At 39.5% G+C, this 27935-nt stretch overlaps 1 protein-coding gene across 3 annotated transcripts in view; it reads left to right on the forward strand.

The window, feature by feature from the left end:
- The window catches only part of MARCHF1 (membrane associated ring-CH-type finger 1), a 296887-nt gene that overhangs the window by 194093 nt on the left and 74859 nt on the right, over positions 1 to 27935 (forward strand). The window contains exons 3-4 of one of the 3 annotated variants that reach the window (XM_055336612.1): positions 12058 to 12137; positions 12414 to 13172. In XM_055336612.1, coding sequence (XP_055192587.1) covers positions 12058 to 12137; positions 12414 to 13172 — 839 coding nt within the window. Of the gene's footprint in view, positions 1 to 11903; positions 12138 to 12413; positions 13173 to 27935 lie in introns of those variants that run through there. The other 2 variants (XM_055336613.1, XM_055336614.1) reach the window with 2 other exon arrangements.

The following is a 27935-nucleotide window of genomic DNA, read 5'->3' on the forward strand; positions in this document are numbered from 1 at the left end:
CTAACACTTGTTACTTTCTGTTTTTTGTTTGTTTGTTTGTTTGTTTTGATGGTAATCAACCTAATGCGTATGATCATCTCATTGTGATTTTTATGTGCATTTCCCCAATGATTAGTGTTGTTGGGCTTGTCAGTCATTTGTGTATCTTCTTTGGAAAAATGTCTACTCAAGTTTTTTTGCCCATTTTTTAATTGGGTTGTTTGTTCTCTTGATGTTGTGAAGTTGTAGTTCTTTCTATATTCTAGATATTAATCTCTTCTGTGAAATATGATTTGCGGATATTGTCCCATTCTGTAGGTTGCCTTTTCACTCTGTTGATTGTACTGTTTGATGCCCAGAAGTTTAAATTTTGATGTAGTGCAATTTATCTATGTTTACATCTGTTTTCTGAATTCTTCATATCATATGCAAGGAATCATCACCAAAACCTATGTCATGAACCTTTCCCTCTATGTCTCCTTTTCTAAAGGTTTCTCACATTTATCTTAATCATATTTTGTCTTGTGCTGTCTGTATCTGTGTATTATTAGCATTTACATATGCTGTTTAAGTTACCTTAAATTCATTCTTAAGCAAGCTTGGGAGATATACAGATTTTCTTTTAATTATCCAGCACTTTTTTGTAACACAATTCCCTGAGCCTTTCCAAACCAATAAGCATCCTCATGCATATTTAAGTCCTGGAATTTATTTTACATTATATATTTGAATCTTGAAGCATATGTACTTATTCTGTTTACTGTATGCCTAAAATGCTTCATATTTCAGAAGATCCAGTTTAGAGCAATAACTAAACAAAATTTTGCTTTCTAAAATACTGTGAAATCATGGCTAGAATTCATAAAGTTTTAAAAACCACAGATACCCAGACTTGTCTGCACAACATATGATATATACGAATATAAATATATTTTTGCTTTTTTCCCCTTCCTTCCCTCTTTTCTAATATTTTCTTTTCTTTTTCTTTTTATTTACTCCTTTTATGACCTTCTCTTGCCTTTTTCTTTGCCATTATCTCTCCATTCCCAATGTTGCTCTCTTTCCTTATCTTTAACTTTCTCTTCATTTATTTTCCTTTCCTTCTTTATTTAGGGTTAGGGTTCCTTCTTTATTTTGTCCTTTCCTGCTTATAACTGCACTCCTTTTATCATACTCTATAGCAGAAATTAATAACCTCTTGCTTTGAACATAGAAATATTCTTTGGTTCTATGGCCTCCAGCCTCTCTTTTGTCACCACAATTCATTTTTCACAATATGATCAAACTAAACCAAATTAAGATTATTTTAACTCAAATGGAACAATAGACTGTGTCCTCTTTAAATCATCCAGCTCATTGAGTTTTGACATAAAACTCTGTCAAAATACAGAACATTTATATCAACCCCCCAAAGATTCTTTAGGCTTCTTCCTATGTAGGTCTTCCATCGATGCCCTCGGCAGCCACTAATCTGCTTTATGCCACTATAGATCAGTCTTCATTTTATAAATGACTTTGGACTATATGTAATCTTATACCTGGCTTCTTTGACTTAGCATAATTATTTTGCGATTGACTGATGTTGTTGCATATATTAGTAGTTTCTTCCTTTTTAAAGCTGAGTAGTATCCTGTTTATAATTTAGGCCTATTGTTGATAAAGCTGCTATAAACATTCACATGAAAGTCTTGGTGTGTTTGGACATACGACTTCATTTTTCTTGGGTAAATACATAGAAGTAGAATGACTAGGTCATATGGTAGGTGTATTTATGAGCTTTATGTGAAACCGCCAAGAGATTTTCCTTTTTGCCTTCCCCCCAGGAATGTACAAAAGTTTCAGTTGTTTTGCATCTTTGCCAGTACTTAATACTGTCAGTATTTTAAATTGTAACCATTCTAATGGGTATGTAGTGATATGACTTCATTTTGCGTTTCACAGATGATTAGTGATTTGAAATATCTTTTCAAATGTATGTTTGAAATTAATATCTTTTTTAAGTGGCTGTTCAAATCAGTGTATTTTTCTTGGGTTTTTATTATTACAAAGTTTAAGAATTCTTTATATATACAATTTTCTTTCCCAATATGCACCTCCATTTTCTTTCTTTCTAAAAGCAAGAGTTTTTAATTTATATGAAGTATAATTTACTAATAATTTATTTTATGATTTGTGCTTTTTGTGTCTCATCTAGAAAATCTTGTCCTAGTTCGAGGTCACAAAGAGTTACTCCAATATTCTATTCTTGTGGTTGTACAGTTTTAGCTTTTTGTTTTGAATGAATCATTTTAAGTGATTTTTAATATGTTATAGGGTAAGGATTGAGATTAATTTTTTTTCCTGTGGATGTTCATTTGTTCCAGCACCATTTCTTTGAGGTGTTCCAGCACCTCTCCTCATTGAATTACCTTGGCACGGTTGTCATAAATCAATTGATCATATTTGTGAGTCTATTTCTGCACTTCCTATTCTGTTCCGTTGATGAATTTGGATGTATTTTATAGTTTTGGTACTATTGTAAATGGATTTTTTAAATTTCATTTTAAAATAGGCAAATCTTTTCTAAGGACACTTGTTCTCTTCCTGATCTCCTAATCAGAACCTTCACTGATTACATATCAAATAACGTAGAACACTGCTCAAGCTAGCATTGAAGTCCCGTCATTGTCTAAAAATCTTCCTTTACAGATTTATCATTGACATCCAGCGTTTACAATAAAATTAATTACTCACTGCTCGAAAAGTATACTCCAAACTTGCGTGAAAAGGTCAAGGATCGGGTATAAGCATACAGCATATATGTGGATCGATGAATAGTAAAGGACCCTGATATAGAAGAAGGAGATTAAGCAGATCAGAGATTAAGCAAATTCTGTGTGGTTTCGGAGGGCAAAACTAGAATTATTGCTGGAAGCCACCAAGAAAGTTACTTCAATGTGATATCATGATGACACATAGTTAGATGGTATGATTCAAGAAATGCAAGGGGTGTTCTTAGGAGACCATGAATTCTGTTAGTGGCCAAATAGGGGCTGAATGACCCCCCACTGGGAAGGTTATAAATGGAATAATGGTGTCAGGTGGGGATTATGTGTCCTTTATAAAGCCCCCCCCCAGCCCTGAGATTACTTAAATACATTCTCTAAATTTATTACTTCTTTAGGTCATTAAATATCATTTTCACAACCAAAAAGAATCTTTGAGCTTTTGGCCCATTTATGTTCCCTAGAGCCAGTTTAATATTTCATTATAGACTTAATTCTTCAACATGTTACTCATGAACCACTGCTGAAATGAGTGAAGGCTTTTTTTTAGAAAAGAAGTTTCTGCAGCAGCATTTCCCATCTGAAGTTCTAGAATCATTCTTCAGAAGGTATTATTAATGTATTACTAAATAAGAGAAGCCATTTGTAAATGATTGTGCTTGATTATTCTTTGTCACATCCATAAATTATATATTGGGTTCTCCTAGTGAATGAAGTGGATCTAAACTGGTCAGGGCAGCAGGAGGCAACAGCTTTAGCATTTTTCAAAACAATAATTAATTTTCAAAATGCCAAGGCCAATTGGCAGTAGTTAACATTGCCCCCAGAGCATAATCGTGGCCTAGATGCCATAGAGACAAGTTGTCTTGTATTGCCCTATAAATGGATTCTCAGAAAACCTAATTTGAAATTGCTGCCTTTAATTAGGCTGCTGATATAAATAACTTTGATAAAATTAGTGCAGCTGGCCTTTTGTTTGTTTTTCCCACTTAAATGCACTGTACAATATAATCATCTGAAATAAACATCCATTACAAAGAATGCTTCATTTCAAAGAGCATATTATTCTGCTCATCCAGCCAATTGTTATTTCTTCCTCCCCAGCCACATTTCAATCTTGCACCTATTAAAGGGATGAACAAATTACCAAGCTCTCATAATGTACCAACTAGTGAATTAAAACAATTCATTGCTGCTGAATAGGGCCATGCATTTAAAAGATTTTAATTCATTTGTATCCTCAATTACCGTGTTTTCTTTTTAAACAGACCCTGCCAGCTTAAAAATTGTTGAGAGACATACTCTTCTGTGCAATACAGTTATGTCACTTCCTAAATAGAAATCCCGATCTTTAAAAGAAAATGAAAGACACATCTCTCGTTTGATATACTTTTTAACTCCAAAGTCCAAGGAAAGGGTCCCAAAAATTATATCCAATGTTGGCCTCAATTCCTTTCTTTTGAAGGAGGCAACTGAATTGCCTCTTTTACAGAGAAGAATGGAACCCTTTCTTCCTGGTTCACTGTGATATGATTGTCATCTCTATCTCTACTGCAATCAGGACAGGATTTACCAAGGTCAATTCAACTTGGTCCAACTGTTACCAACCTCGGTTCAGCTCAATTCAACTGTTGCCAAGCTCAATTCAACCCCACAGCTCTTGATTAGCTACCTGCTTCATATAAGGCACTATGGAGGCTTCCAAAATGAGTAAGACATGGCCTTTTTTCTCCATCTGGAAAAGAAACAAAAAAAAAGATTAACTGTAGAACTCTGTGGCAGTTTGGAAGTGGTTAGATGGGAACACAGATGATAAATGCTAGAGCGAGGGTGATACCGTAAAGAGAAGTTAAAAGAGCTGTTGGAGTTCAAAGGAGAATGGCTGTGCATAGAGCTGAGAAAATGAGGGAGGCCTCGAGGAAAATCCCACAGCTTCACTTTTGCTATTTTCTCTACAGAGAATGGCATAGAAATCAAAGTATGAGACATATTCAGTAATATGATAAATATGGATATGATCATATGATAAATATGGATATGATCGTATTGACAAACAAATAAGCGAGATTTTTCCTGGAATTCAGGAATTAAGAGGAGTGGCTGAGTTAAATACCAGAAAAATAAATGGGAGTCAAAACACAAAGGCCCCCAGATCCCAAACTGGCCTCTTGTATTTATTAAGTAGTGGGGAACCACTGAAACCTTCTCATAGGACAAAGGAAAGACATGGGGTTATACCTTAGGAAGATAAACCTCGAAGCTCTGTGAGTATACAGATCAAAATCTAGAAAAATGAGAGCCAGTGAGAGCTGTAAGAATACTTTCCTCTCTCTAGACAATTAACTGCAACAGGCTGAGGAGAGGGCCAGGACTGGAACTTCATCTTCTTACAATGAGACTCAGATTGGCACCGGGTCTGTATCTAGAGGACGTATAACTCAGAAGCATGGGAGGTAGTCCAGACCAGCAGGTGCAAGGACATCAGCCAGCCAGCTCATCTGATGATCGGGCCCGCCCTAAACCTCCAGTGTCTGAGTTTAAGTTCTTACGGAAGTAAGGCCCAAGGACAGGGACTTATTACGGGTAGCTTGTTCAGGAAGTGTTCCCTAGGCAGTGAGGGAGAAGGAAAGTGAGACAGACAAAAAAAAAAAAAAAAGGAGAAGGCAATCGAAGGGTGTAACGGAGAGGCCACTCATGTGGCAACATGGCTTGATTCCACCAGGATCTCCTTATGAAATATAAAGAATGTCCCCAAGGCTTGACACCTGGGGACTGGGGACTGATGGCTCATCCTTCAGGCTCTGCTCCCTTTTGACAGAGAGCTACTTAGGGGTAACGTCTCTGTACTTTGGGCTTGAGCTTATACACAGGTTTTGGCAAAGTATCCTCAGTTGGTAGCTGGCCAAACTGGATCTGCCAATCTCTTTCACTGAAGCTTCCAAGGCAGTTAACAAAGCCAAGCAACTGTATATCCTTAAAATTACCATTGGTCCTTACCCTACAAATTCCAGAGCTCCTGCATGCTTCCCTATCATCTGCACCTCAGCAAAGCCAGTGATTGTGATGCTACAGCTCACTAGGCATTATCACCACCGCACTTCTCGACCAGCAAAGAGTTCCCTGTGATGTTTGATGATGAGTGACCCGCCTCCTAAATTCTATCTGGTAGTATTTCTGCCACCAACCATCTCTCAGTCTGGGTTCCCCTCAAAGCAGTACTGATGACAGGACTTTTGATGCAGGTGGCGTATTTCAGAAGTCATCCCAGGAATCATAAATGAGAAATTAGAAAACATGAGACAAGGTAGGCAAAAAGCCAATTTAAGAGTGCCTTTTCAAGTCAGCTGTGGGACCCCTGAGAGATATCCAAAAGTGTCCTTCAGAATTTTCTACCTGAGGGTAGAAAATGGACAATTTCCTCACAAGCTTCTGACTCCCATATTTTTTTTACATTTGTTCCTAGAAGTATTATTTCCCTTGCATTGAGGCTTGTGCAGAGCCAAGTGGGTTTTTCCATGGTTTTAGAGTAGATGGTAGAAGCTAGGTTGCACTCACTTGAGATGGGACATTCTCACCAAGAGTTCAGTTGGTGTTCACAAAGGAATTGTTCACTAGGGCTGCAGTTATCAGAGGTGGGCTGAGATGTGACACGGGGTACCAAAGGCAACTCCCTGAATCTGTTTCTCTATCTCCCAGGATGTCTACCTTTTACAAGGTAGACTGGGTACCATGATGGATCCTCAACTCCCTCACAGAATGGTGTCCATTTATTCCCCCAAGAGACATTCTTTGCTCTCAAAATCAGCCTTATCATCCCTTGCTCCCAGGGTTCAATCTTGACTGCTGCCCAAGCTTTTCTTGAGTCTGATCGATATCAGTGGGAATGGATGGCTTTTAAGAAGAGGAAATGACGTGAGCTGGTACTTCAAAACAAATCCCCTGCTGTGCCCTCCCTGCTGACAATCGTTGTTCCATCTTTGTTTTCAACTGTCTATTCCAGTAGGACCTGTAGGCTGGCACAGCTTGGCCTCTGCAGACCAGTGGGGCTCTACTTGCTGGCCTTCTAGGGCCTTCCAAGGCAAGCTGGATTCTGCACCATTAGCTTTAGCTTCTCTTTTAGACCTCTCAAACAATCTAGCCTTAGGGTTAGCCTAAGTCTAACCCCTAATGGTGTGAATTGCCAAAGGTAGTCCTGGCTTTTCTTTCTTTGGAAGGATTTTCAGTTCCTTCCAAAACTTGATGTGCCAAAAGGAGCATTAGGACAACCTTGAATGCTACTCTTTTCCTTTTGTCTGGCCTGCATCTTTCTTTAATGCATTATTTCTAATCCACAAGATTATAGACGCAACTTCAAGACTGCTTTCTTCTACATCTAGATTTTGTAATCAGCCAATGGTACAGCATCTTCGGTATCCCACATGGCCCTCAGGATGAAGTGTGGTAAATTTTGCACAATACAAGGGGAAAAAAACATGTGACTTTCTAAAAGTAATCTCATTCTCTGTATCTTCTTCTTGAGTTTTCTTTATGACTGATATGGGAAATGTTTGATTTCTTTTTTTTTTTTTCAAAGAAAGTTCGCAGTCTCTCCCAGTTCCAAACTTCAACACATCCAGTCTTTCAAGGTTTCTTCCCATTATCCCTTAAATTTTTGGGATACACTAAGGCACATTCATTTCTTTAGAGTTCTCTACTGCAGGTTTTTACCAGATTTATTGCTAAGACAGCAAGACCTGGTGACAGGTTCTGACCTTCCATTCCACTTGAGTTTTCATTGTCATTGCCAGGCCTTTTGCCTGATGGTCTTTTCTGTGGCCCTCTGTTACAAAGTCACATCAACTTGAACTCTTGTTGACCCTTGCTTACTTCCCCAGGCTAGCAATCTCAATTATCTCTCACACACTTGGGAAAAAAACAAGGAAACATATGGATTTCCTCACTGTACCCCAGTCTGGAAGAGTAGGAAAACTGGTACAGGTCCATCTGCCTCTGTCACTTCCACCCAACCATGTAGGTGCTATATTAGGCATCTCTCTTGCCCATTAAAAAGCTAATCTGAAAGACATTGTAGTCTTTCCAGGGAAAGGAAGAACAAACATCATTCTCTTGGTTTTCCCACAACCATCTCCTGGTGAGTCTTGCATATATCTTGTTCTGCCTCCACCTCTTCTCCCCAAACCATGTTCAACCCAGGATGGATAAATGGGGAAGGAAGACACTGGAATTTCATCCTTCATTCTTCTCTCCCTCTCCTGTTCTTCAACAGCAGGTAATAGTAAGCAGATAGTAATTTCTCTTCCTGTAAACTATAGATTTAAAGTCAAACCCTTTACCTCCCTACACTATCGGTTGTAGTAAAACTATGCCCAGAAGTGCAAGATCTTTTCTACACGTATAAACATGAGATCTGAGAATTTCAAAAACACTTTTCTCTCTCAAAAAAAAAAAAAATCAAGCTTTCAGGAATATTATCACTGGAGTCTCAGGAAAAAAATATCTAGTATGAAATTAGAAGTAAAATTGTATCCCCTTTGACCTAAGCCAGTGGTTCTTAACTTTGGCTGCACATGTGTCACTGTGGCACCTTTTAAAAATACTGACGGTCAGGTCCTTTACCCTGAGGCCCATTCCTCAAAAGATTCTGGAATCCAGACAGGTTAGAGAAATTTATTTGAAATCTTCCCCAGTGATTCTAATTTTTAGCCAGGATTGAGAATCACTGACCTTCTGTCTGAGCAAGAGGATACTGTTTAGTCCACTGCGGGGAGAAAACATGATTTGCTGGGAATGAATAAAAAGAATTCTAACATTCTTTGATTATAACTCTTGTACATTCCACAAAGCAATTATCTGGTCAGTGATTTCATGTTACCATCATAAAAATTATTTTACGTGGATACCATATTGAGTACATATAACTGAAGGATCAAAGTGTAATTCAAAGAAGCTAAATAAGAAATCACTTTATCACTTAAATATTAGATGAAAAAAATACCAATCCTGATTTTTGATATTAACCGTTGTCATCTATGATATCATCATTAATATGATTAGAAAGTTGGGGCACTGGGGTGGCTCAGCCAGTTGAGTGTTCCACTCTTGGTTTTGGCTCAGGTCATGACCTCAGGCTCGTGAGATCAAGCCCCTGCATCAGGCTCCACACTCAGCACAAAGTCTGCTTGAGGCTCTACCTCTCCCCCATCCCTCCTCACCTCTCTCTCTCTTTCTCGAATTAATAAATAAATCTTTTAAAAAAATTATTTTTCCTTTTACTAAAATTAAAATTTTAAATTATAAAAGTATATAACCCGAAAAATAAAGGTTCTCATAATCCCACCTCACAAAGTTAATCACTGCTAATGGTTGGATGTACACTCCTCCAAGTGTGTCCTATTCAAATGATAACATACATCATGAAAGCATTTACCCAAATGAGATCATACTATATACAGTTTTGAAGCTTTAATTTATACCTAAAAATATATTCTACACGTGTGTGTGTGTTTGTGTGCATGTATGTGGTGTATCTCATTTCTTAAAATGGCTTATGTCCTTCAGTGTTAATAACAAACATTTGAGTTGTTTCCAAACTCTTTGCTATTGCAAACAATACTATAATGAAATTCTTGTCCTAACGAACATACCTTTGGGCAATTTTGCAGGTGTTTTCATAAAATTGATTCCTGTGAATAGAATTTCTGACTTGAATACAATAGACATTTTCTACCTTGATAAAGGTTGCCAAATTTCCCTCCAAATAAGTTGTGCCGATTCACAATTACTTCAACAATATATGTCAGTGCTTAGTGTCCCCCACCTTGACTATAGTAGGTATGAATCAATTTCTTAATGTGCTTCCCGAGCACCAAACTGAATATGTATAAACTAATACTGGATGTGAGCTGTTTGAAGATTCTTGATGAACAATAAGGATGATTTCTATTTCCTTCAAAATACTTAAGGGTTACAGACATAAATGCTACTTGATTCAGTCTCATGGTGGGCCAAAAAATCCTCCAAAGGGAAGCTGCATGTTTTTCAATATTCTGTGTTGTTACTCATTGACAAATCACATTCTTGTTGTAGAACGTACATTTGCTTAAACCTGAGAGACTATAATTTTTTTATTATGATTATGCCTGTTTCAACATCCTTTCCCTATACAGCTTCACAGGATTGACTTCGATGTGTTGTTAAGTAGCCATGGGTATCCATGATGATACTCAACATATTTTGGTTCACTCCCATAACATCATCAATGATTTGAGGTCTTCATTGCTTTTTTTTTTTTAAAGAAAATGAGATGTAAACTTCACTTTATTCAGTGGCTGCTGCATGCAGAGCTCCCCACTAACCTCAGTGATTGTATGTGGGATGAGTGGTGCCCAATCTAATAAAACTTACTGTTTACTGCATAGAGCACAGAAATGCTTATATTTTACAAAAAATGACTATATACCTACCTGTTCAATGGATACAGAAATGAAGTTAATCTGAATTAAAAATTTGAAATAAATGAGTTTTGATAGAAATATTGAAGGATATAATCAAACATGGACTGGTGTTCAAAGATGACATTCAGGGATCCCTGGGTGGCGCAGCGGTTTGGCGCCTGCCTTTGGCCCAGGGCGCAATCCTGGAGACCCAGGACCGAATCCCATGTGGGGCTCCCGGTGCATGGAGCCTGCTTCTCCCTCTGCCTGTGTCTCTGCCTCTCCCTCTCTCTCTCTCTCTCTCTCTGTGACTAACATAAATTAAAAAAAAAAGATGACATTCAAATATTTTAAAAATGCAGTGTTCATGGATTGATAGGGAAGCCTCTGATAATTCTAAGTCAGAAGTGTGCAGATGTAAATTAGTCCGTTGGAGCATGCTGAGAACTTCCCTTTTGGCTCCCTGTGTCCTCTGCCTAGAATATTTTTTATCTCTTCTTTAATAACTCTAGCTTGCCTTTTAGATTAACTCAGATCTCATCTCCTATATTAGTTTCCTATGGCTGTTGTGACAAATTACCACAAACTTGTTGAATTAAAACAGCACTTTATTATCTTGTGGTTTTAGAGGTCAGAGGTCAAACATGAGGTCACTGAGCCAAAATCGAGGTATCAACAGGACTGCATTCCTTCTGGAGGGTCTAGGGAAGACCCTAGCCTTATCCAGCTTCTAGAAGCCACCTATGTATGTCCTTGGTCAGGGACCCCTTTAGTCTCCTCCTGTGTAAAGAAGTATATTACCAGGTGGCTAAGAGAACAGATGAAAGAGAAAGATTCCTCTTTCCAAACCTCTGCTCCAGCACCTACTCATAAGAAGCAGCACCAACTTCTCAGTTTCCTTATTGAAAACATGAAAATAATTACAGCATTTAACACACTCGCTTCTCGTGAAGATTAACGAACAGACAAATGAAAATTCACTGACAGTGCTTGGCACATACTCTTCACTCTAAACAGTTACTATTTCCCACTCGTGAGATTACTGTAAGGATTTAAGAGGCAGTCGATAAGGCCACAGCACAATGCCGGGCACGCAGCCAATTCTCAGTACGTTCTAGCTTTTGATTTATCACCATCATCTGTAGTAAATACAACAGGCCAAAGAAGTCAAACTCCGTGAAGAAAATGCTGCGTTTCAAAGGCAGGAGTTTGGTGAGATGTGCTCAACTCTGGGCTAACAATCTGAATTAGTTCGGGTTCTGTTATTGTCGAGCTCAGTGTGATCACAAGGTTAAAAGGTACGAAAGGTCAATAACGTTGTGATGGATGGACTTTATTAGTTGCAGTGATGAAATAATAATAGCAATAACTGTAGGCTTTTAAATAGTGCAAAACGTTTTCAAATACGTGATCTCCTACGGCCTTGCTGTGACTTCATGTTAATTCCAGGCAGTCTCTAGCAGTCTAATGGCTACTTGATTATTTAGGCTTCCCAGATTATTAGCATTCTTGGCAGATCACAGCCTTTATATTCTTCGTATTATGGAATATTCAAGTGTCACCCATTGTTTCCAAGGCAAATGAGCCATTCCACTTAGATGTTTACAGTAAATAGAACAGAAACTTGTGGAATCATCTTCCTCTCTCATAAATGTAGCAACAGCAAAGTGGTACAGCATTTCAGCTGTTCCAAGTTCCTCAAACAAGTTTTACTTTTGCAAAACGAACCCTCTAACTTCCTATATGTTGTGAGCTGCCCTGTGAGCAACATGACCGGCAGCCACGTTTGCTGTAATTTTTTAAATATGTGGAAAAAAAGCAAGATATCGACCATGTATTACCTTAACCAAGATGCCAAATTATCTAACTTGTTTCTCCAGGCGAGCAGCCCAACAACAGGGACAGCTCCCAGGAGCCAGTCAAGGTTGTCCGTCTGCCCATCCACTCAAGACATCTGCAGGTAAGTGCTCAGCAAATGATCCTATTTAATATTGTTTACACCAATGTTTCGTATTCCTCTTGTATATCCCTAGACTGTGGCTCTTGCTTCTGCCTTACATTATCCATGGACAATTTATACTGGCTTAGTTTTTCCCTGTTTAGTGCATTTTCTTCATTTGATCTTTATTTACCAACTTCTGGTCCATGCTGTCATTTTCATCATTCTCTCTCTCTGTTTTCCCATGGCTCTCCTCTCCATTCCCATCTCCCATCCTTTGCCTGCTGCTTTGTCTAGATCTGCCATCTTGCATGACATGTCAGAAGATGCATTTGAGCAATGCACCCCTGTCATGGGGCTGAGCCCTGCTAGGAGGGAGTCTGGTAAGAAATCAGTAAAACAGAGGCCTAGGAGGAGGAGGAGGGCCTCTGAGAGATACGAGCATGCAGAAGCACAAATAAGAGGGAGAAGAAAGGATTTTCACCTCCAAATCACAAGCCCCAGGGGGAGCGAGTGCTACACAGATTCTTCAGATTCATCTTCCACAGATGAGACTCACTGGATTCAGGCAAAGAGAAGAGCCCAAGTTCAATTCCGACGGTCGCGAAGAAGAAGGAGAAATAGCAACAAGCCATGTGGAAACGCGGATGCGTCCTGTGCTCCTAATGGAATGGCTCTGGTAGATGTGGAACCCGAAGGTAAAAAGCAACAAGAGCTGATTGAATGCGAGAGCTGCTCCTTAAAGCTCTGCAGAGGAAAAGGCACAAGGTACCAGGAATGCAGTCTTTCCCTGCCAACAGGAGCCTTCGAGATGAAGAGAGCCTCAAGGCAGCGCGAGGAAGGCAAATACCAGCCCAGGGAGCTGCAGCTCTCGCATCGCCTTGGCCACTATGAAACGATCCAGAAAAGACTTTCAGAAGCAGATCCCAGCACTGATATATTGGCAGGAGCAGAAGGTGGCAAGTGTGAGGATGCTGCTGGGTTCCAGGTGAATAATTCTGTGCAGAAGCCTCCTGCCACCTACCATGACGGGTCTGATAATTTAAGAACATGCAGGTCAGTCACTGTAGAGAAAGGCCTGGGGCCGTCCACATGCATTTCTGCCCGCTGTGAGTTAGGCGTGCGTTTGACACCTGCCCTCGGAACATAGCATTTATTCATACTATTGCTTGTCTGATTGGATGGGAGGTGATAAAACAAGGACAGGTGCGTAGGAGAAGAAATAACAGGGGAGCATCCATGGGTTTGAAAGCTGTTCCAGAAAAGAATTAGATTTCCTCTTCACCCTTCCCATTAATTGGATAACGATTTATCCTGGTAAATGGACTGACAGACCAGTTGGGTCCGGTACCTGTTCTAGTTTTAAGACAAGACCAGTGGAGGAAATATGAGTAAGAGTGTATGAAACCTTGGATCCTTTCATGCAAATTTGGTGAACTTTAGCATCCTGATAGAAAGATATTCAAGGCTTGGGTTTTTTAAGGTCAGATTTTATATCAGAAAAAAAAATCTCCTCTGCAGTTAGTGCTAATTTGTTCTCCAATTGTCTGACTCAGCAGGGTAATTCAAGACTGAAAGGACACAGACACAGGTCATGGACATATCAGTGGGGTTTCTGGAGCCTTCAGGGAAGGAGAACACATTAACTTTAGTGATAATCGTGTACTAAAAGGTTTCAACGTGTAGGCATTTCATAGCTGTGAGACTCCTTTCTTGCAATTTTTTCCAACCGTATGCACTTTCAAAATAACATAAAGGGAATAAGAATTATATGACTGTCCATGCTAGTGGGCACAAGGTAGATTATTTTATTTTATTTATTTTTATTTTATTTTTATTTTATTTTATTTTATTTATTTTTATTTTATTTTATTTTATTATTATTTTATTTTATTTTATTTTTTTAAGGTAGATAATTTTAAACAAAACAAATAGTTTTACGCTTTCATGTCACACCCTAGTCATTCAAGTTGGTCAAGTGCAGTTTTGTCGCATAATGTTTGGTTGTTTGGGGCTTGTTTTCTGAAAGTTAAAGTTACTTTATAAACATGTGTGTGTGTGTCTCATGCGAATCACTTGACCCAGAAAATGCTGCCCCTATCCTTTCAAGACAGGACAAGGAAGTTTAAGGTCTGGATATAAACAATTTTATAAAGGTTTGCTTATCTGCAAGTTTTATAAGATTTTTATAAAATGTTCATTCCTTTATTCATTTAAGCACCTGTTATGCATCAATTCTGGGCACTGAAAATACTGCAGTGCAGGGGATTTGTAGAGTCTGACCTCTTAGAGCTCACAGTCTAAGGGGGAACACAGAACCAAAACAAACTATTTCACAGTTGATACATAATCACAGCCATGATAAGGAATATGAAAGCTCAGAAAATGGAAGCTTTACCTATTTTGAGAGATCAGAGAAGAACTCTCTCAGAGAGGTGACAAACGGAGACTCATAGGATGACAGGAATTGATCAAGGAAAGAAACAGGGAAGACCATTCAGGCCAAAAGCGTCAGTGCACCAGGCCAGGAGGAGCAACATGTCTCAGTCCAGGGAGCTGAGAGTGGGCCCCTGTGGCCAGGGTGCGATGAATGAGGGGAGAAGGTGGTGGAGATGAGGGGGCAAAGGCGGACAGAGCCACGTAAAACCTGCTCAGAGATCTCAAAAAAGGGACACCGTTTGATTTACGTATTAATGTAAGTTTCTTACGATCTTTTGAATATGATTTAAGTGTGATTTTGCTAAAATGTTCGGCTCTGGGACAAAACACAATTTCCACTCTAAACTAAGAACTCCCCACTCGCGGCCATCTGTTGTCATTCCCTGAATCTACTTCCAACGTAATTTAATGAAAGAAGCTAGTTGTGGGCTTAATGGTAATTGGAGAAAAAAGTAATGCTTGCAATTAAAGTCGTGTCTGATTCTCCTAACTTAAAAACGCTGCTCGGAAGGAACATTTTCAAAGACAGGATATTTAACTTAGACTTCTATTAATGAAAGTAAGATCGATGGGCCTATACTTATTATTTCTTGCTGTGGGTTATCATCAGAATATACCCACTAAGCAAATACGGGGACTGCATATTATACTAGTGCTCAGGGCAAAAAGCAACAAAAGACTTGATTCTTCCCTTAAGTGGCCTGTTACCTAGTGGGAGAAATTGAACACACACCTGTAAAGATACAAATTAGATAGCATAGGGTTAATTAAAGAAAAAAAAAAGGAATACTGCAGAAATTTTAACACAGAAAAATTTCTGAGAGCTGGAACAATCCAGAAACCCCATTAAGCAGTGGGATCGGGACTAAGAAGAGTAGAGTTGGATTGACAGAGAGGCATGCTGGGCGTTGCAGGGACTCCAGGAGCCCAGACAGAGATGAGGGAATGACACTGAAGAACTTTGTGTGAGCTTAAATGATGAGGTTGGAAAGTTCACATAGGTGACGAGTTTATTGTTGTTGTTTTTTTTTTAATGTCTTTAAAAGATTTTATTTGTTTGAGAGAGACATTGCACGTGAGCCAGGAGGGGAGGGCCAGAGGGCAAGGGCGAAGCAGACCCCCCTCCCCATGAGCCTGGAGCCCAACTCGGACTCAGATCCCAGAACCCTGAGATCATGACCTGAGCCAAAGGCAGACGCTTACCCCACTAAGCCACCCAGGTGCCCCTAAAAAAAATTTCTAAAAAAGACTTTGTAAAGAAAACATGCATATCTTTCCAAAGAGTTTAACTGTGTTCAGGACATCTTTGTTTCTCAAAGATGCGTCGATGAGCCCCTTTTGGTACCTAACAGGCTGCCCTAGAAGCTGAGAAGAGATCAAGGGGATTGTGCTTCCTTTAGCCCATCTTCAGTCAGAGAAGCTTCCCGATTACCTCTTGCATATAATGTAGTTCTATCTACTATCCCTTTAGGAAGAAAAGATTTCACTGCAACAAAGAATACAGAGCAGCCTGGCTAAATACAGTAGGCCTGATGATGACTGACGTAGACAGAAGAATAACACAGACAGTCGCAGTGGCCCCGGGGCTGCTTTGGGAAAGGAACCTAGATTTCAGAGAACAAGTTGCAATAAGGTGGAATGTGTCCTGCTTCGAGGTAAGTGGGATTAGGATGAGAAAGGGTAAGGGAAGGGAGGAGTGGCATTCCCCCCCCTCCCCCCGGCAACCGGAAGCAATCTTGGTGCTTGCATTGGTGAGAGCATAAGACAAGGGGGTCCAGGGTGACTCCAAACCTTGGAACTCGGGGGACAGTAAATGTCACTGTCACTGACAAAGGCAGAAGAGGGCAGGGGAGGCGGTTTGGGGAAGACACGATGAGTTCAATTATGGGCAGGCCGTGTGCGGTGGCAGTGGCCTTGCAGGGTCAGCTGTCCCGCACGCAGTATGAGACGTGTCACCGAAAGGCAGGGGAGCAGCCACAGCCGGTGCTGTATAATTTTGCAAGCATTAGTGAACTAGACACAGACTGACACTAAACAATCGCATATTTGCAATTGTTATTAACGTGACGCCTTGGCCCGGGGCAGCAGCCCAAAGACACTGGTGATGGGAATCTTCTCGAAGCCAGGGAGATGGGGTCATTCTCAGGCAGCTAACCATGGTGACTGGGGAGTGAGCGAAATCCCTAAATGAGATCGTGCAGAGGAGAAAGGCCTTCGGAGGGACACAGCCTCAGCCCGGGTCCCCCGTGAGAGAAGCAGCAGCTGCCTGTGAACTTGCACGCCTGCTGCTTAGGACACACGTGGGCAGAGCCAGCGTTGGACGCGACCACAAAGCAGAAGCTCCGGAGCCCTTCCTCCTTTGCTGTTCCTGCCATTTGCTCCCGAGTGGGCACCGTACCTGCTTTCCCACCCTCACCAAAGCCTTCTTCGGAAGGTTTCTCTCATTACAATGCACAGGAAACGAAGTCATCGTGCTGTCTCTTCTCTTCCCCAGACTAACTCTTAGTCATTCTTTTTTGGATGAAATGCAGCCTCCTTAGGGACCCCTTCATGATGCTCACCACGCAAGCCTCCTGGGAATCACTTCCGTAGCATAATGTTTCATTGCCGACATGTAGGTATTTTTGTGATTGACCGTTTCAGATTTTTTTCCTGGTGTCCACAGTGCCTAGAACAGGGCCGGGCAGATAGAATGTACTCAACATACCATTTTTGAATGAACAGATTTAGGGAAAATGAGTTTTTCTAAGGGAATTATTCTTACAATGTGAAATCGATGTGAAAGCACTAAGCGGCAGGTGACCTCACCTGCCAGGGAACCAACATACAAACTCTACATCAGCAGTGCTCAGGCCTTAGTGGACGTTAGCATAGACCACAAGGCTTGTTAAAACACGGGTTAGTGGACCCACCCAGGGTTTCCGATCCCCTTCTCTAGGGCTGAGTCCATGAATTTGCATTTCTGAAGTGTTCCCAGGAGATAGAGATGTTGCTGATCTAAGGGGCCGCATTTTGAGAACCACTGCTCTGTGCTACATTTCTCCTGGGCCTTAAGTGGAACAAAAGCACAAATAATTGAAAGAATGAGTTTGGGGGGCACCTTGGTGGTGCAGTCAGTTGGGCGTCCAACTCTTGGATTCTGGTCGTGACCTCAGGGTGGTGAGATGGAGTCCCGCATTGGACTCTGCGCTCAGCACGGAGTCTGCTTAAGACTCTCTCCTTCTGTCCCTCCCCCTGCCCATGTATTCATGCTTTCCTCTCTCTCTCTCTCTCTCTCTCTCATAAATAAATAAATAAATAAATAAATAAATAAATAAATAAATAAGAAAAGATGACTCTGGGAAGCATAATTACCATTTTCTGTCATAGTCTATTGAGTGCTGACACAAAGCAAAGTTAGGTCACTGTCTTGTAGCTCGCCGCACTGCTGTACCAGTAAGTGCTGCTCATCTGGCTTAAACCATAGACTGACAAAGCCCCGACTCTACCAGGAACTCCCATGTCATGGTTTGCCTATTGTGTCTGTTCGAACCCACTTCCTCATCACAACTACCCCCATTTCTGTCAGTGAGTTCACAAATACCCTGAATTTCCAGTTTTGGGCTGTTTTTTCTTCTGCAGTGGTTATGTCCAATCTCTAACCAGATCTCATCGTTTGTTCCTCCAGATATTGCTTTTGATCTGTGTCCTCTGTCTCATTGTTAATGTCCCATTTTGATCGTTCCCTACACTCCTCTTCTTTCTCCACATCCGCCCTGTACCCTAGTACCTGCTCTGGTCAGGACTCCACTATCAGGTTAAAGTTGACTGAAACCAATTCAAACGAGCTTAAACAAGAAGGGGATGAGTTGGCCCCAGACATAGGAAATCCAGGTATACAAATGGCCTCAGAGACTGCAGAGATTCAAACAATGTGGTTCTCTCTCCTTCTCTGTGTGTTCTCACTTTCTTCAACTGCAGGCAAGCTTCCTCTGTACAGCAGAGGGAAGAGACAGTGTGGGCAGAGATAGCTTTAGGTTTATATTTTACCAGTCATGACTTAACAGAAAAGATAAATGTTCTCTTTGAGCAGTTACACATGCAACTCCAGGGATGGAATAGAATTAGCTTGCCCTAGGTCACAATCTTGGGCTAATCATGGTCTCCGGGGGGGCATTGGGCAGGATGCCTGGACCAAGTCCTTTGGTGGGAAGGCTGGTTTTAAATGTGACTGTTGGCAACCCCTCCAGAACCCACTTTTCTTTGGGGAAAAGACATGTCAGTAACAAAAAGAATAGCATCAGTACCAGAAAAAGTGGGACAAGAATTCTAAGCTGGAAAAAAAAAAAAACAAAGCAGTAGCGCTGAACTACCATCCAGAGCAGCTCTCCCCCTTCCCAATGTCTTTCTCCTCCTCTCCAAGTGCCCACATTGAGATATGCTTTAACATTCATCTCGTTTTTATCCTCTTCATAAAGCTTTCCAAAACTATCCTGGTGCACAGTGATCTTTTCTTTTTTCTGGATTCCCATAAGCTTTTGTAGTCGGTAGCACTTCCTTAGAATTTGCTTATTTTCCAGCAGCTTCATGTGTGTTAGTTCTCTGTTTCCTATAGACTAAGCTCCTTGAAGTAGGAATTATGTCTTATCCCTATTTCATGCTCTCCACAGTACTCAGAATAATTCTAACATGTAGCAATTGCCCAAAAAGAATTCTGGGAATGGCTTCAAAATTAGAAGTTGCTAAAAGAGGAGATGCAAAACCATGGGGGAGAACAATGGGAATTGGGTGGCACAGGGTAATTCCACCAATGGTTTATTTAAAAGAGGAAGAGCCCAAAAGTAACTAACTCCTGATGATGTTCTAGCCTAGTCTGGGTTGGACAGTGAGTTTGAAGGTATACTTTATATTGTTTTGCCATAACTTTCTTTATGCACAGTCTCATTTTTTTAAGAAAAGTTTTGGAGGAAAATGAGAAAATGGTAACAATTATCTGTTTTTTGACTTAATTCTTAAATTGCCATAACTGTATACCAGGTGTGGGGAAATGGGAAGAGAACGTTTCTAAAACTCAAAATGTTCATAGCAGAAAACCACTTTCCAAGAGCAACACCATCATGCTTTTTGACAAAGCACTAGCATTTGTAAGATTGATTTAGATAATTTTTAATAATAGGCCTGAGCTCCTAAGAGAATTATGTTTAAGACGGACCCTTCTTACCCTTGTCAGTGGATCTTTGTAGTCATTCATTCATTCACACGGTGAACAACTATTTATTGGAAATTTACTTTGTATCAAAGAGTGTTCTTGAAGCTGGAAATACAGTGGGAAATATAGCAATGGCCCCATTCCTCATTAACTTATATTCCACTTGTTAAAACAAATAATTAAACAAGCAAATGTAAGAAAAAAAATCTGTGAATGAAGCTGAAGGAACACATTGCATCTCATAGAACAAAGCAGGTTTCCCTGAGAAACTAATAATTGAGAAGAAATCCAAAGGAGAGAGCAGAGAGAAAGGACAACCTGTTCCAGGAAAAGGATATGGCATCGGTAAATACCCAGAGATGAGTGAGATCGGGCATAAAAACATTTGAGTGTGGCCTCACAGCAAGTAGGAGGAGGGGAATGGTAGTCAACCATGGAGTTCTTTATCAACCACAGTTAGGAGTTTGGACTGTGTTTTAATGTCAAGGGTAAATTTCTGTATGCTTTTAAGGAAAAAGAATGACGCTCTCTCCTGAGTACTCCGGAAGACCACCCAAGCTGCTTTTGGAAAACAGATTGGAGAGGCCAAGACTGAAGGAAAAGGAAACCAATTAGAAAGACACAGCTGCCCCAGAGCTGGTGGTGGCTGTGAGAATAAGAAAAGTAGACAGTCAGGCACCTGGGTGGCTCATTCCGTTAAGCTTCCTACTCTTGGTTTTGGCTCAGGTCAAGATCTCATGGGTCCTCGGATGGCATCTCATGTGGGGCTCCATGCTCTATTGGGAATCTTCTTGAAGATTCTCTCTCTGCACCCCCGCCCCCCGCCTTCCTGCTCTCCTGCGCTCATGCACTCTTTCTCTCACTCAAATAAATAAATAAATCTTTTTTAAAAATAGTAGTTAAAAAAACGAAGTAGATGGATTTTTAAAGTATTATGAAAGTAAACAAATCAAACAGGATTTGACGATAACTTTTACGTATGTATCTGATTTCAAGTTTCTGATTTAGAAATCTGGGTAGAATTTCAGATCACAACAAATAATTTTTCAGTGGGACATACACATACTGAAAAAGTATTTATTGTTTATCTGAAATTCAAATTTAACTGGGTATCCCTTATATTTTTGCTAAGTGTGGCAGTGCTAAGCACAGCAAGGTGGAAAAGCATTGTTAGAAGTCCTGTTGAGGTCCATAACTATGAGTTCAAGTGGCCACAGATGGTAGGAAGCGTGACTTAGTTCTGCAGTACGTCATAAAGAAGACGATTGAACTTGGACCTAAGGGAGTGGCATCATGAAACATCTAGATTTCACACTTAGCACAGCTTTATATATGTTTCTCCATATATCTCTAGATATATTTGAAATTTAAAAACTGAGATAATAAGCTCTACAAATAAGATTTTTAAAGTAAAATAACATTTCAGTTAGTAGGTTTGCTTTCCATATTTATTTAGAGGGAAAAAAATACTTCTTTTTACCTTAACATTTTAGATAAGTATTACAGCATTGGGAAGACTGGGTTCGTAGATTCCTAGATCATCTAGTTCACTCTCCAGTCTGGTCTTTGAAGACCCTTGGAACATCAGCACACACCATCATCTTTCTCTCCCTTGGACATTCAGTTTCCTGGGACAGTCTCTTTTTAATACCTCTAATTGTGAAAACATTCTTTCTAGGCCTGTGTCTTTCTATTTTCTACCTATTAGTCCTAGATTTATATTCACTCAGTAACGGATTTTTAAAAATTTTTTAAGGTATTCTGCTAATTCCTTCTGTTACTTTTTCTGTACAAAGATGAGACTGATATTCTATTGTCAAAGTCCATTCCATGAGCAAAAGATCAGCTGTGCAGAGTTTTCAGTACTCAGGTGAGAAAGGTCTCCTAATAAGAATCATTTATTTCCAAGAGGTGACAGACTCTTAAGAAAGTTCATAAATTTATTCTTTTCCTTAGGCTTTGCCTTTGTTTTGCTGAGTCTTATAGGAAGTAATAATCATCTTTCTCCTGTTCATTTTAATAACAGCTGAGTTGGTAGGAAATATGGATATGAACACCGTTGGTAATCTGTCACGGGTGAATTAGTTGGGATTACTCAACGTAGAGTCACAGGGTCTCACTTTCAAGTCTTGCTTTCTCTCTACTGGGAGGCGTCAAACTTGGAAAAGATAAAATGGACTATTTGCATATATAGTTACTTATTTTTGTCTCTCTTTGTCTTTGTGATTGAAAAATGAGAAAAATGACTGTGTATTGCAAATATATGCATTACTAATATGATAGTGTTGTAGACCTAATTTCTTTCTTTGAAATGAATAATTACGTTTATTGCAGTCCTCAGCAAAAGTTCAGATTATACACTATGCTCTTTATCCTATGGAGTAAAGGGTTCTCCAACAAAGAAAATCTTAACTAGCACCGCATTCTAATGTTATCGGTGTATAGTGTGATTTCACATACTCTTTCAGCATTTATCCAAGTAATTTATATTTTCAATGAACAAATGTGATGAACTAAGGCACTGATAGTTATACACACACGACATTTATGAGAAAATAACTTGAAAGGCTTACAAAAATGGCATTTTATAGCTTTTTTTAAACGTATATCTTCCAAAGACATGCCTTGTTCTTAGCAAGACTTTTTGTCTTCGTTGTTCTCGATTTGGGGGATAATCTGTCCAGGAGTAGAATGACAGTGTCATCAATAATACTGATTGCCTTGACTAATAGATTATCAAAAACCAAGTGGATTGATTAATATTCTTCTAATTTAGGTAAATAGGTCACTCTGATTTTTGGAAATAGCATGTATTCTGTAGGCCAATTATTTAACAAGTTGTGCTTTTAGAGAGGAAGAACGAGAAAAAAATGGGCATTTCTCTACCTATAAAACCATCTTCAAGTAGATTTGAAGATATTTAGGCATTTTCCAACCTCAGGAAACTTCAGGCAAAAACAGACATATGGTGCTCCTTCAGACATGTAAATCAGTATTTACATATTACAAAGCTGTTTAAACTATACTACATTTATCTCTTGTTTGTTCATTTCTAAGTTTGTCAAATACTCAATTATACCAAAGTGCAAAATACTGAATAAGAAAAAATACCAATTAGGTAGAATTTATCTTCTTCTTAATTTAAGAACAATATGTGTTCAGGATTACAATTATTTTGAACTATGTACTTTCTTTAATGAACTTATATCTGTCTGGCGATGTGAAATTTCTTCTCTGTGTCAAAAAAAAAGGAAAGAAGAAGAAAAAGAATAGCACCCTCTGTCTTCTCTCACTTATACAAATTCATTTTTACACATATATAAACACACACACACACACATATATATATGCAAACAGAAAATGAACACTATATATAAACCAGTGAATACTGGGTACAGTGCTTGTTGCTACCAAATCATAATTTATATCTGAGAATTTATTTATAGTGTGAACATTTCCTCCATTTCCAATTACCATGTTTAGGTTCTCATCTTCCTTATAACCATTGCAGAGTAGTTACACATTCATTTCAAATCTTCTGCAGTCATCCTCAGACATAGGCAAATTTAGACACCACTGTCTAATTGGGTTCAGACATTAAAATGCCCCTGGAGCAGCCTGGGTGAGTCATCTTTTGTTCATAGCACTCTGACAGCCTTAAACTCAGCCTGGTGTTCTCCTTGCCTCCTCTGTTGGATACGAGGGGGACTGGAGGGGTCTGTTAGTTCCCCTTCACTCCCTTCAAGATTTATGCAGAACTGAAGATGCCACAATACAGGAGATCCTGTGTTTGGAAAGCTTCTTAAAGCTGGATTTTACTTTAGATATTATGCTGCAAACTTTCTTCTTTCCTTCACGGTGATCTAACAAGTGATCATGAAACCTTCCTATTTTCTGCCTCCCTCGTACCCCTTTGTTCTTATCTGGCCCCTCTGAGCCCCACCTTAGTAAATTCTGATGTCTTGATTTTAAAGGTATTTTGATCTGAGCTAGCTCACAACTCTCAGAGGGCACAGTCAAATTAAAATGTTTTGCCATACTCTGAGATAGTAACACTGGAGGAAATAAAGGAAGAAAAATAAGTAACTAGAATGAAATAGAAGTCATAGGCACTGCCAGAGTGTTCCATGCATTAGAGGAGTCTTGATTCCAATCAACACTTGAAAGCCTCAAAATTCTATCAGTTGGAACTAGAAAAACCCAGAGAGATCACCGGATCACCCAGTTCTCGATCCGGGCTGCATATTAACTCACCAGGGAAGCTTAAAACAACAACAACAACAAAATGTTCCTGCAAGGACCCCATCCAGATCCTCGGGGAAGTGATGTCTCAACACAGCACGTTTCTAAAAGCATCCCAGATTATTTTAATGAGCGGACAGGGCCTGAGAATCACTGATTTGTTAGCCTAATCTCAAGTGCACAGATCGATGCCCAGAAGATACACATATTGCAAGAACCATGCTTTGGGCAGGAGGTCCACTTGGCAGCACTTCTATAACCTGGAAACACTAAAATGAAGCCTGGGGGTGAACAACTGGTACAGATTCTTTCTTTTCAGCTCCTAAAACCATTTGGGATAGTGGTTCTCAAACTTGACAAGTTGATTGGTGGAAACAGAAGATGTAGTGGCTTTTTGCAGCTTTCATTTTGGATCAAACCTCAAATTTCTCATCTAATTGCAGTTCACTTCCAAATAATACTGTACGAAAAGCAAACTAACAAACTACTAAATCCACGGTTCTCAGTGTATAGTCTGTGCACCAGTAGCACAAAAATCACATGGGAACTTGTTAAAATGCAAATTATTGGATCCCAACCCAGATTCAACCCTGTTGAACCGGAAACTGGGAGCAAGTCCCGGCTGTCTAGTTTAACTGGACCTCTGTGAGAGTCCGACGCATGCTAACATTTGACCACCGCTAAAGTAGAAGCTACAGATGAGAAAACAGGCAATTGTAATACAGGGTGTTTATGTTGCAACGGGTAAATACAGGGAGTTAGGGAGTATGAGGAAACGGAGCCTGATGCACGTATGTACATGAGGGAAAGCAACGCCCAACATAAATAGAGGAGATGATTTATGTTTGGTGATTTTCTATTTCTTTCTTCAATGACTTGACATACTGTATATATATTGATATATGTGTGTGTATATGTAAATGTACACATATATTTATAAGTGTGTCTATACACATTTACAGTGCACATGAATGTACACACACACTCCAAAAGGATAAACTAGAAAATTAAGAAAAATCAGGACACACGAAAATAAGGGTAGAAGAATACTACATCTGCAAAAATGCTTATATGGAAATTTACTACAAATTTAATTTTCATAGCACAGTGGCCAAAGCAAAGGAACAGGTTTTATGTGAAACCAGGAACATGTTTCACTTGAAGCCAGGAACATGTGTCACGTGAAATCTGAAACAGGTTTCAGATGAGACACATCTTCTATTAGTAATGAGGAATGACTAAGCAAAATTTCTATCATAGTCATAATGAGAACATTTCAATTTAGTGGATGATGTCCCAGGTAATAATGAACATGTTCCACGGGAGGCCACTTCCTTTAATGACCGAGTGCTGGCACAGGACAGGGGTAAAGTCCTATCATACAACTGAAGAGCTGTGTTAGGATAAGTGCTTAAAAGGATGGCTTCTGCAAACTCCAAAACTCTAAGACAGCCAGTATTTAGGGGAAAAGAATGTCATAGAAGCAAATATCTGTATCCACTGGCAGCCTGCACTTTTTTCTTGATAAATAGCTCAAGATCAATTCTCGCTGGTGTAACCAGAGGGAATTAATTTCCCATGACATATAATAACTTGAACATTCTTGCAAGAATGATTTTTAAGATTATATCATGCTTGGTTTTATTTTGGTCTGTTTCGTTTTCATTTTAGTCTTAAATAAAATGTGCTATTGCAAAAGCCTATTGGCTTTATAAGAAATACAAAGATGTAACATAAAAGTCATGACTTACATATTTTCTATCATTTTGCATGATCTACATACAATGTAGTAGAGAACAGTTTGGGATAAAATTATCTGAAATTTGCTTAAGAGCCTCCACACACCTTCCCAAACACTGAGCTACTGTGACCAAGTGTAACCATAGGTTGATGCCACCTGGTTGAAAGAGCATTGGTATCCATTTCCCACCTGACCTCACAGCCATATCCTTCAGCATCCCTTGGGAGACATCTCAGCCCAGATTCCACTCTGTGAAAAAGTAAGGCTCACAAATGTGTTTAGGTTTTGTAGCCTCTTCACGCCTTTGCCAGTGGTGAGTTTGCACGCAGATTGTCAATATGTTTTTCATTAGTGAGATGCTGAATAATGTAGATGGGCTATTTTGGCTCCATTTGGAACTATTTCATCTCTTTACTTTTTGTCAAATGCCCTTAAGGGATCAAGTACAGAAATCAGCAATCTCTGTGGCTCACCAATATAATTTTTTTTTTTTTGAGAAAGAGAATCTTATGCAGACTCCATTCCCAGCATAGAACACAGCATGGGGCTCGATCTTATGGCCCTGAGATCATGCCCTGAGCTGAAATCAAGAGTCAGATGCTTAACTGACTGAGCCACCCAGGGTCCTTTCAGCATGTACTTCTTTAAAGAATAGCCACATTAAATAACTGGTTGAAAATTAAAATATAATTTAAAAATAAAAAAGCAACTTTCCTTACAGTAACTGTCAAGAGGTTTTTAAAATATTAAGCCCAAAATTTTACCTTCTTTCATGCTCTATGCATCAAAGAAAAAAACGATACCATTTCCATCAATATCAAGAAAGCAGAGGAATGTTACTGTTGTTTCATGTTATATATCAGCCATAAATCATCAAAAACAAAAATAAACTGGGAGTTAGTCATGACAGCTATATACTCTTTATTTTATTTATCTCACATCATGTTTAGTGGAACATCATACTTGAGGTTTTTACTGTTGCACTTGCATTTTTGCAATTGCATTTTTCACTTTCATAGTTCATGCATGAAGAAAGTTCTACTATACCTTTCATCAAGCTCTATGCATACAGTCATCCATTTAGCTTTTTTTGTATTGTTTTTGTCTCCAAATAAAGACAGCTGCTTCACAGACATTTGAAAAGGCAAAGAGGGAGGGGGGATGCGAAATGATTGCATCTGGTGTACATAATTAATGAAATTCATTTATACTGAGTGCGGAGGAAAAATGATATCAATTTATCAGATTATTTCATAGTGAAAAACGCTGTTCAAAAAGAAGGAAGATCAAAAGGTGATGAAATTACAGCAATGCAAAATGAAGGCCAAGCACTGAGGAAGACTCAATGGACAGTGATGAGTACTGAGAAAAATTGAAACACATCCACATGCGAACACAGCCACAACCAGGCAGGTGAAAATGCTGATGATGCAGGAGGAGAGACCTCTTCAGCTGTAGGAACTGAAGCGGAACCATCATATCCCAGAATGGAATGTGTGAATACACACGCTTGTGTAGATCTTAGATGTCTACTCTAGCCATGTGAAGTATCATGTTTTATACACTTAGAATTTCGATAATACAAGATATCCATGGTGTTGGCGTGTATGTGTGGGGTGGAGGTGGGGGACAAACTATTCTTAGCACTTTCTGTCCTTCCAATGAATAAGTGCATTGGGTAGAGGCAGCAGATGTTCAGTGACAGGGTTAACACCTGCAAGTTTGTATTTTCATTACAGTAAAATGACAGTAAGTGCAAATCCTTTGGTTACTACATAACCAAAATGTTACAAGGGCTGCTCCTGGAGAGAGACAAACCAAGAAACAGACTCTTCACTGTAGAGAACAAACTGATGGTCGCCAGAGGGGAGGTTGGATGGGCGGATGAGTGAAATGGTGAGGGAGATTAAGGAAACACTTATCACGATGAGCGCTGAGTGATGCACAGGAGTGTTGAGGAATCACTATACGGCACACCTGAAACTAATATAACACTGTATGTTAACCACACTGGAATTAAAAATAAAAGACTTAATGAGATTTTTAAGCTTTTTACAAGACAAAGTGTGGGAAGAGGCCTGCTCCTGAAGCTGGACATGAAGACAGCAGGAAAGCGATTCACATGTACTGATAATAAGACGTAGCACTTTTCTGAATTGCTCAAATGTTTAAGTCTATCCAGCATCCATGGATTGGTTAACTTACTAAA

Source organism: Nyctereutes procyonoides, unplaced genomic scaffold, assembly GCF_905146905.1.
Source record: "Nyctereutes procyonoides isolate TBG_1078 unplaced genomic scaffold, NYPRO_anot_genome, whole genome shotgun sequence".
NCBI classification, from domain to species: Eukaryota; Metazoa; Chordata; class Mammalia; order Carnivora; family Canidae; genus Nyctereutes; species Nyctereutes procyonoides.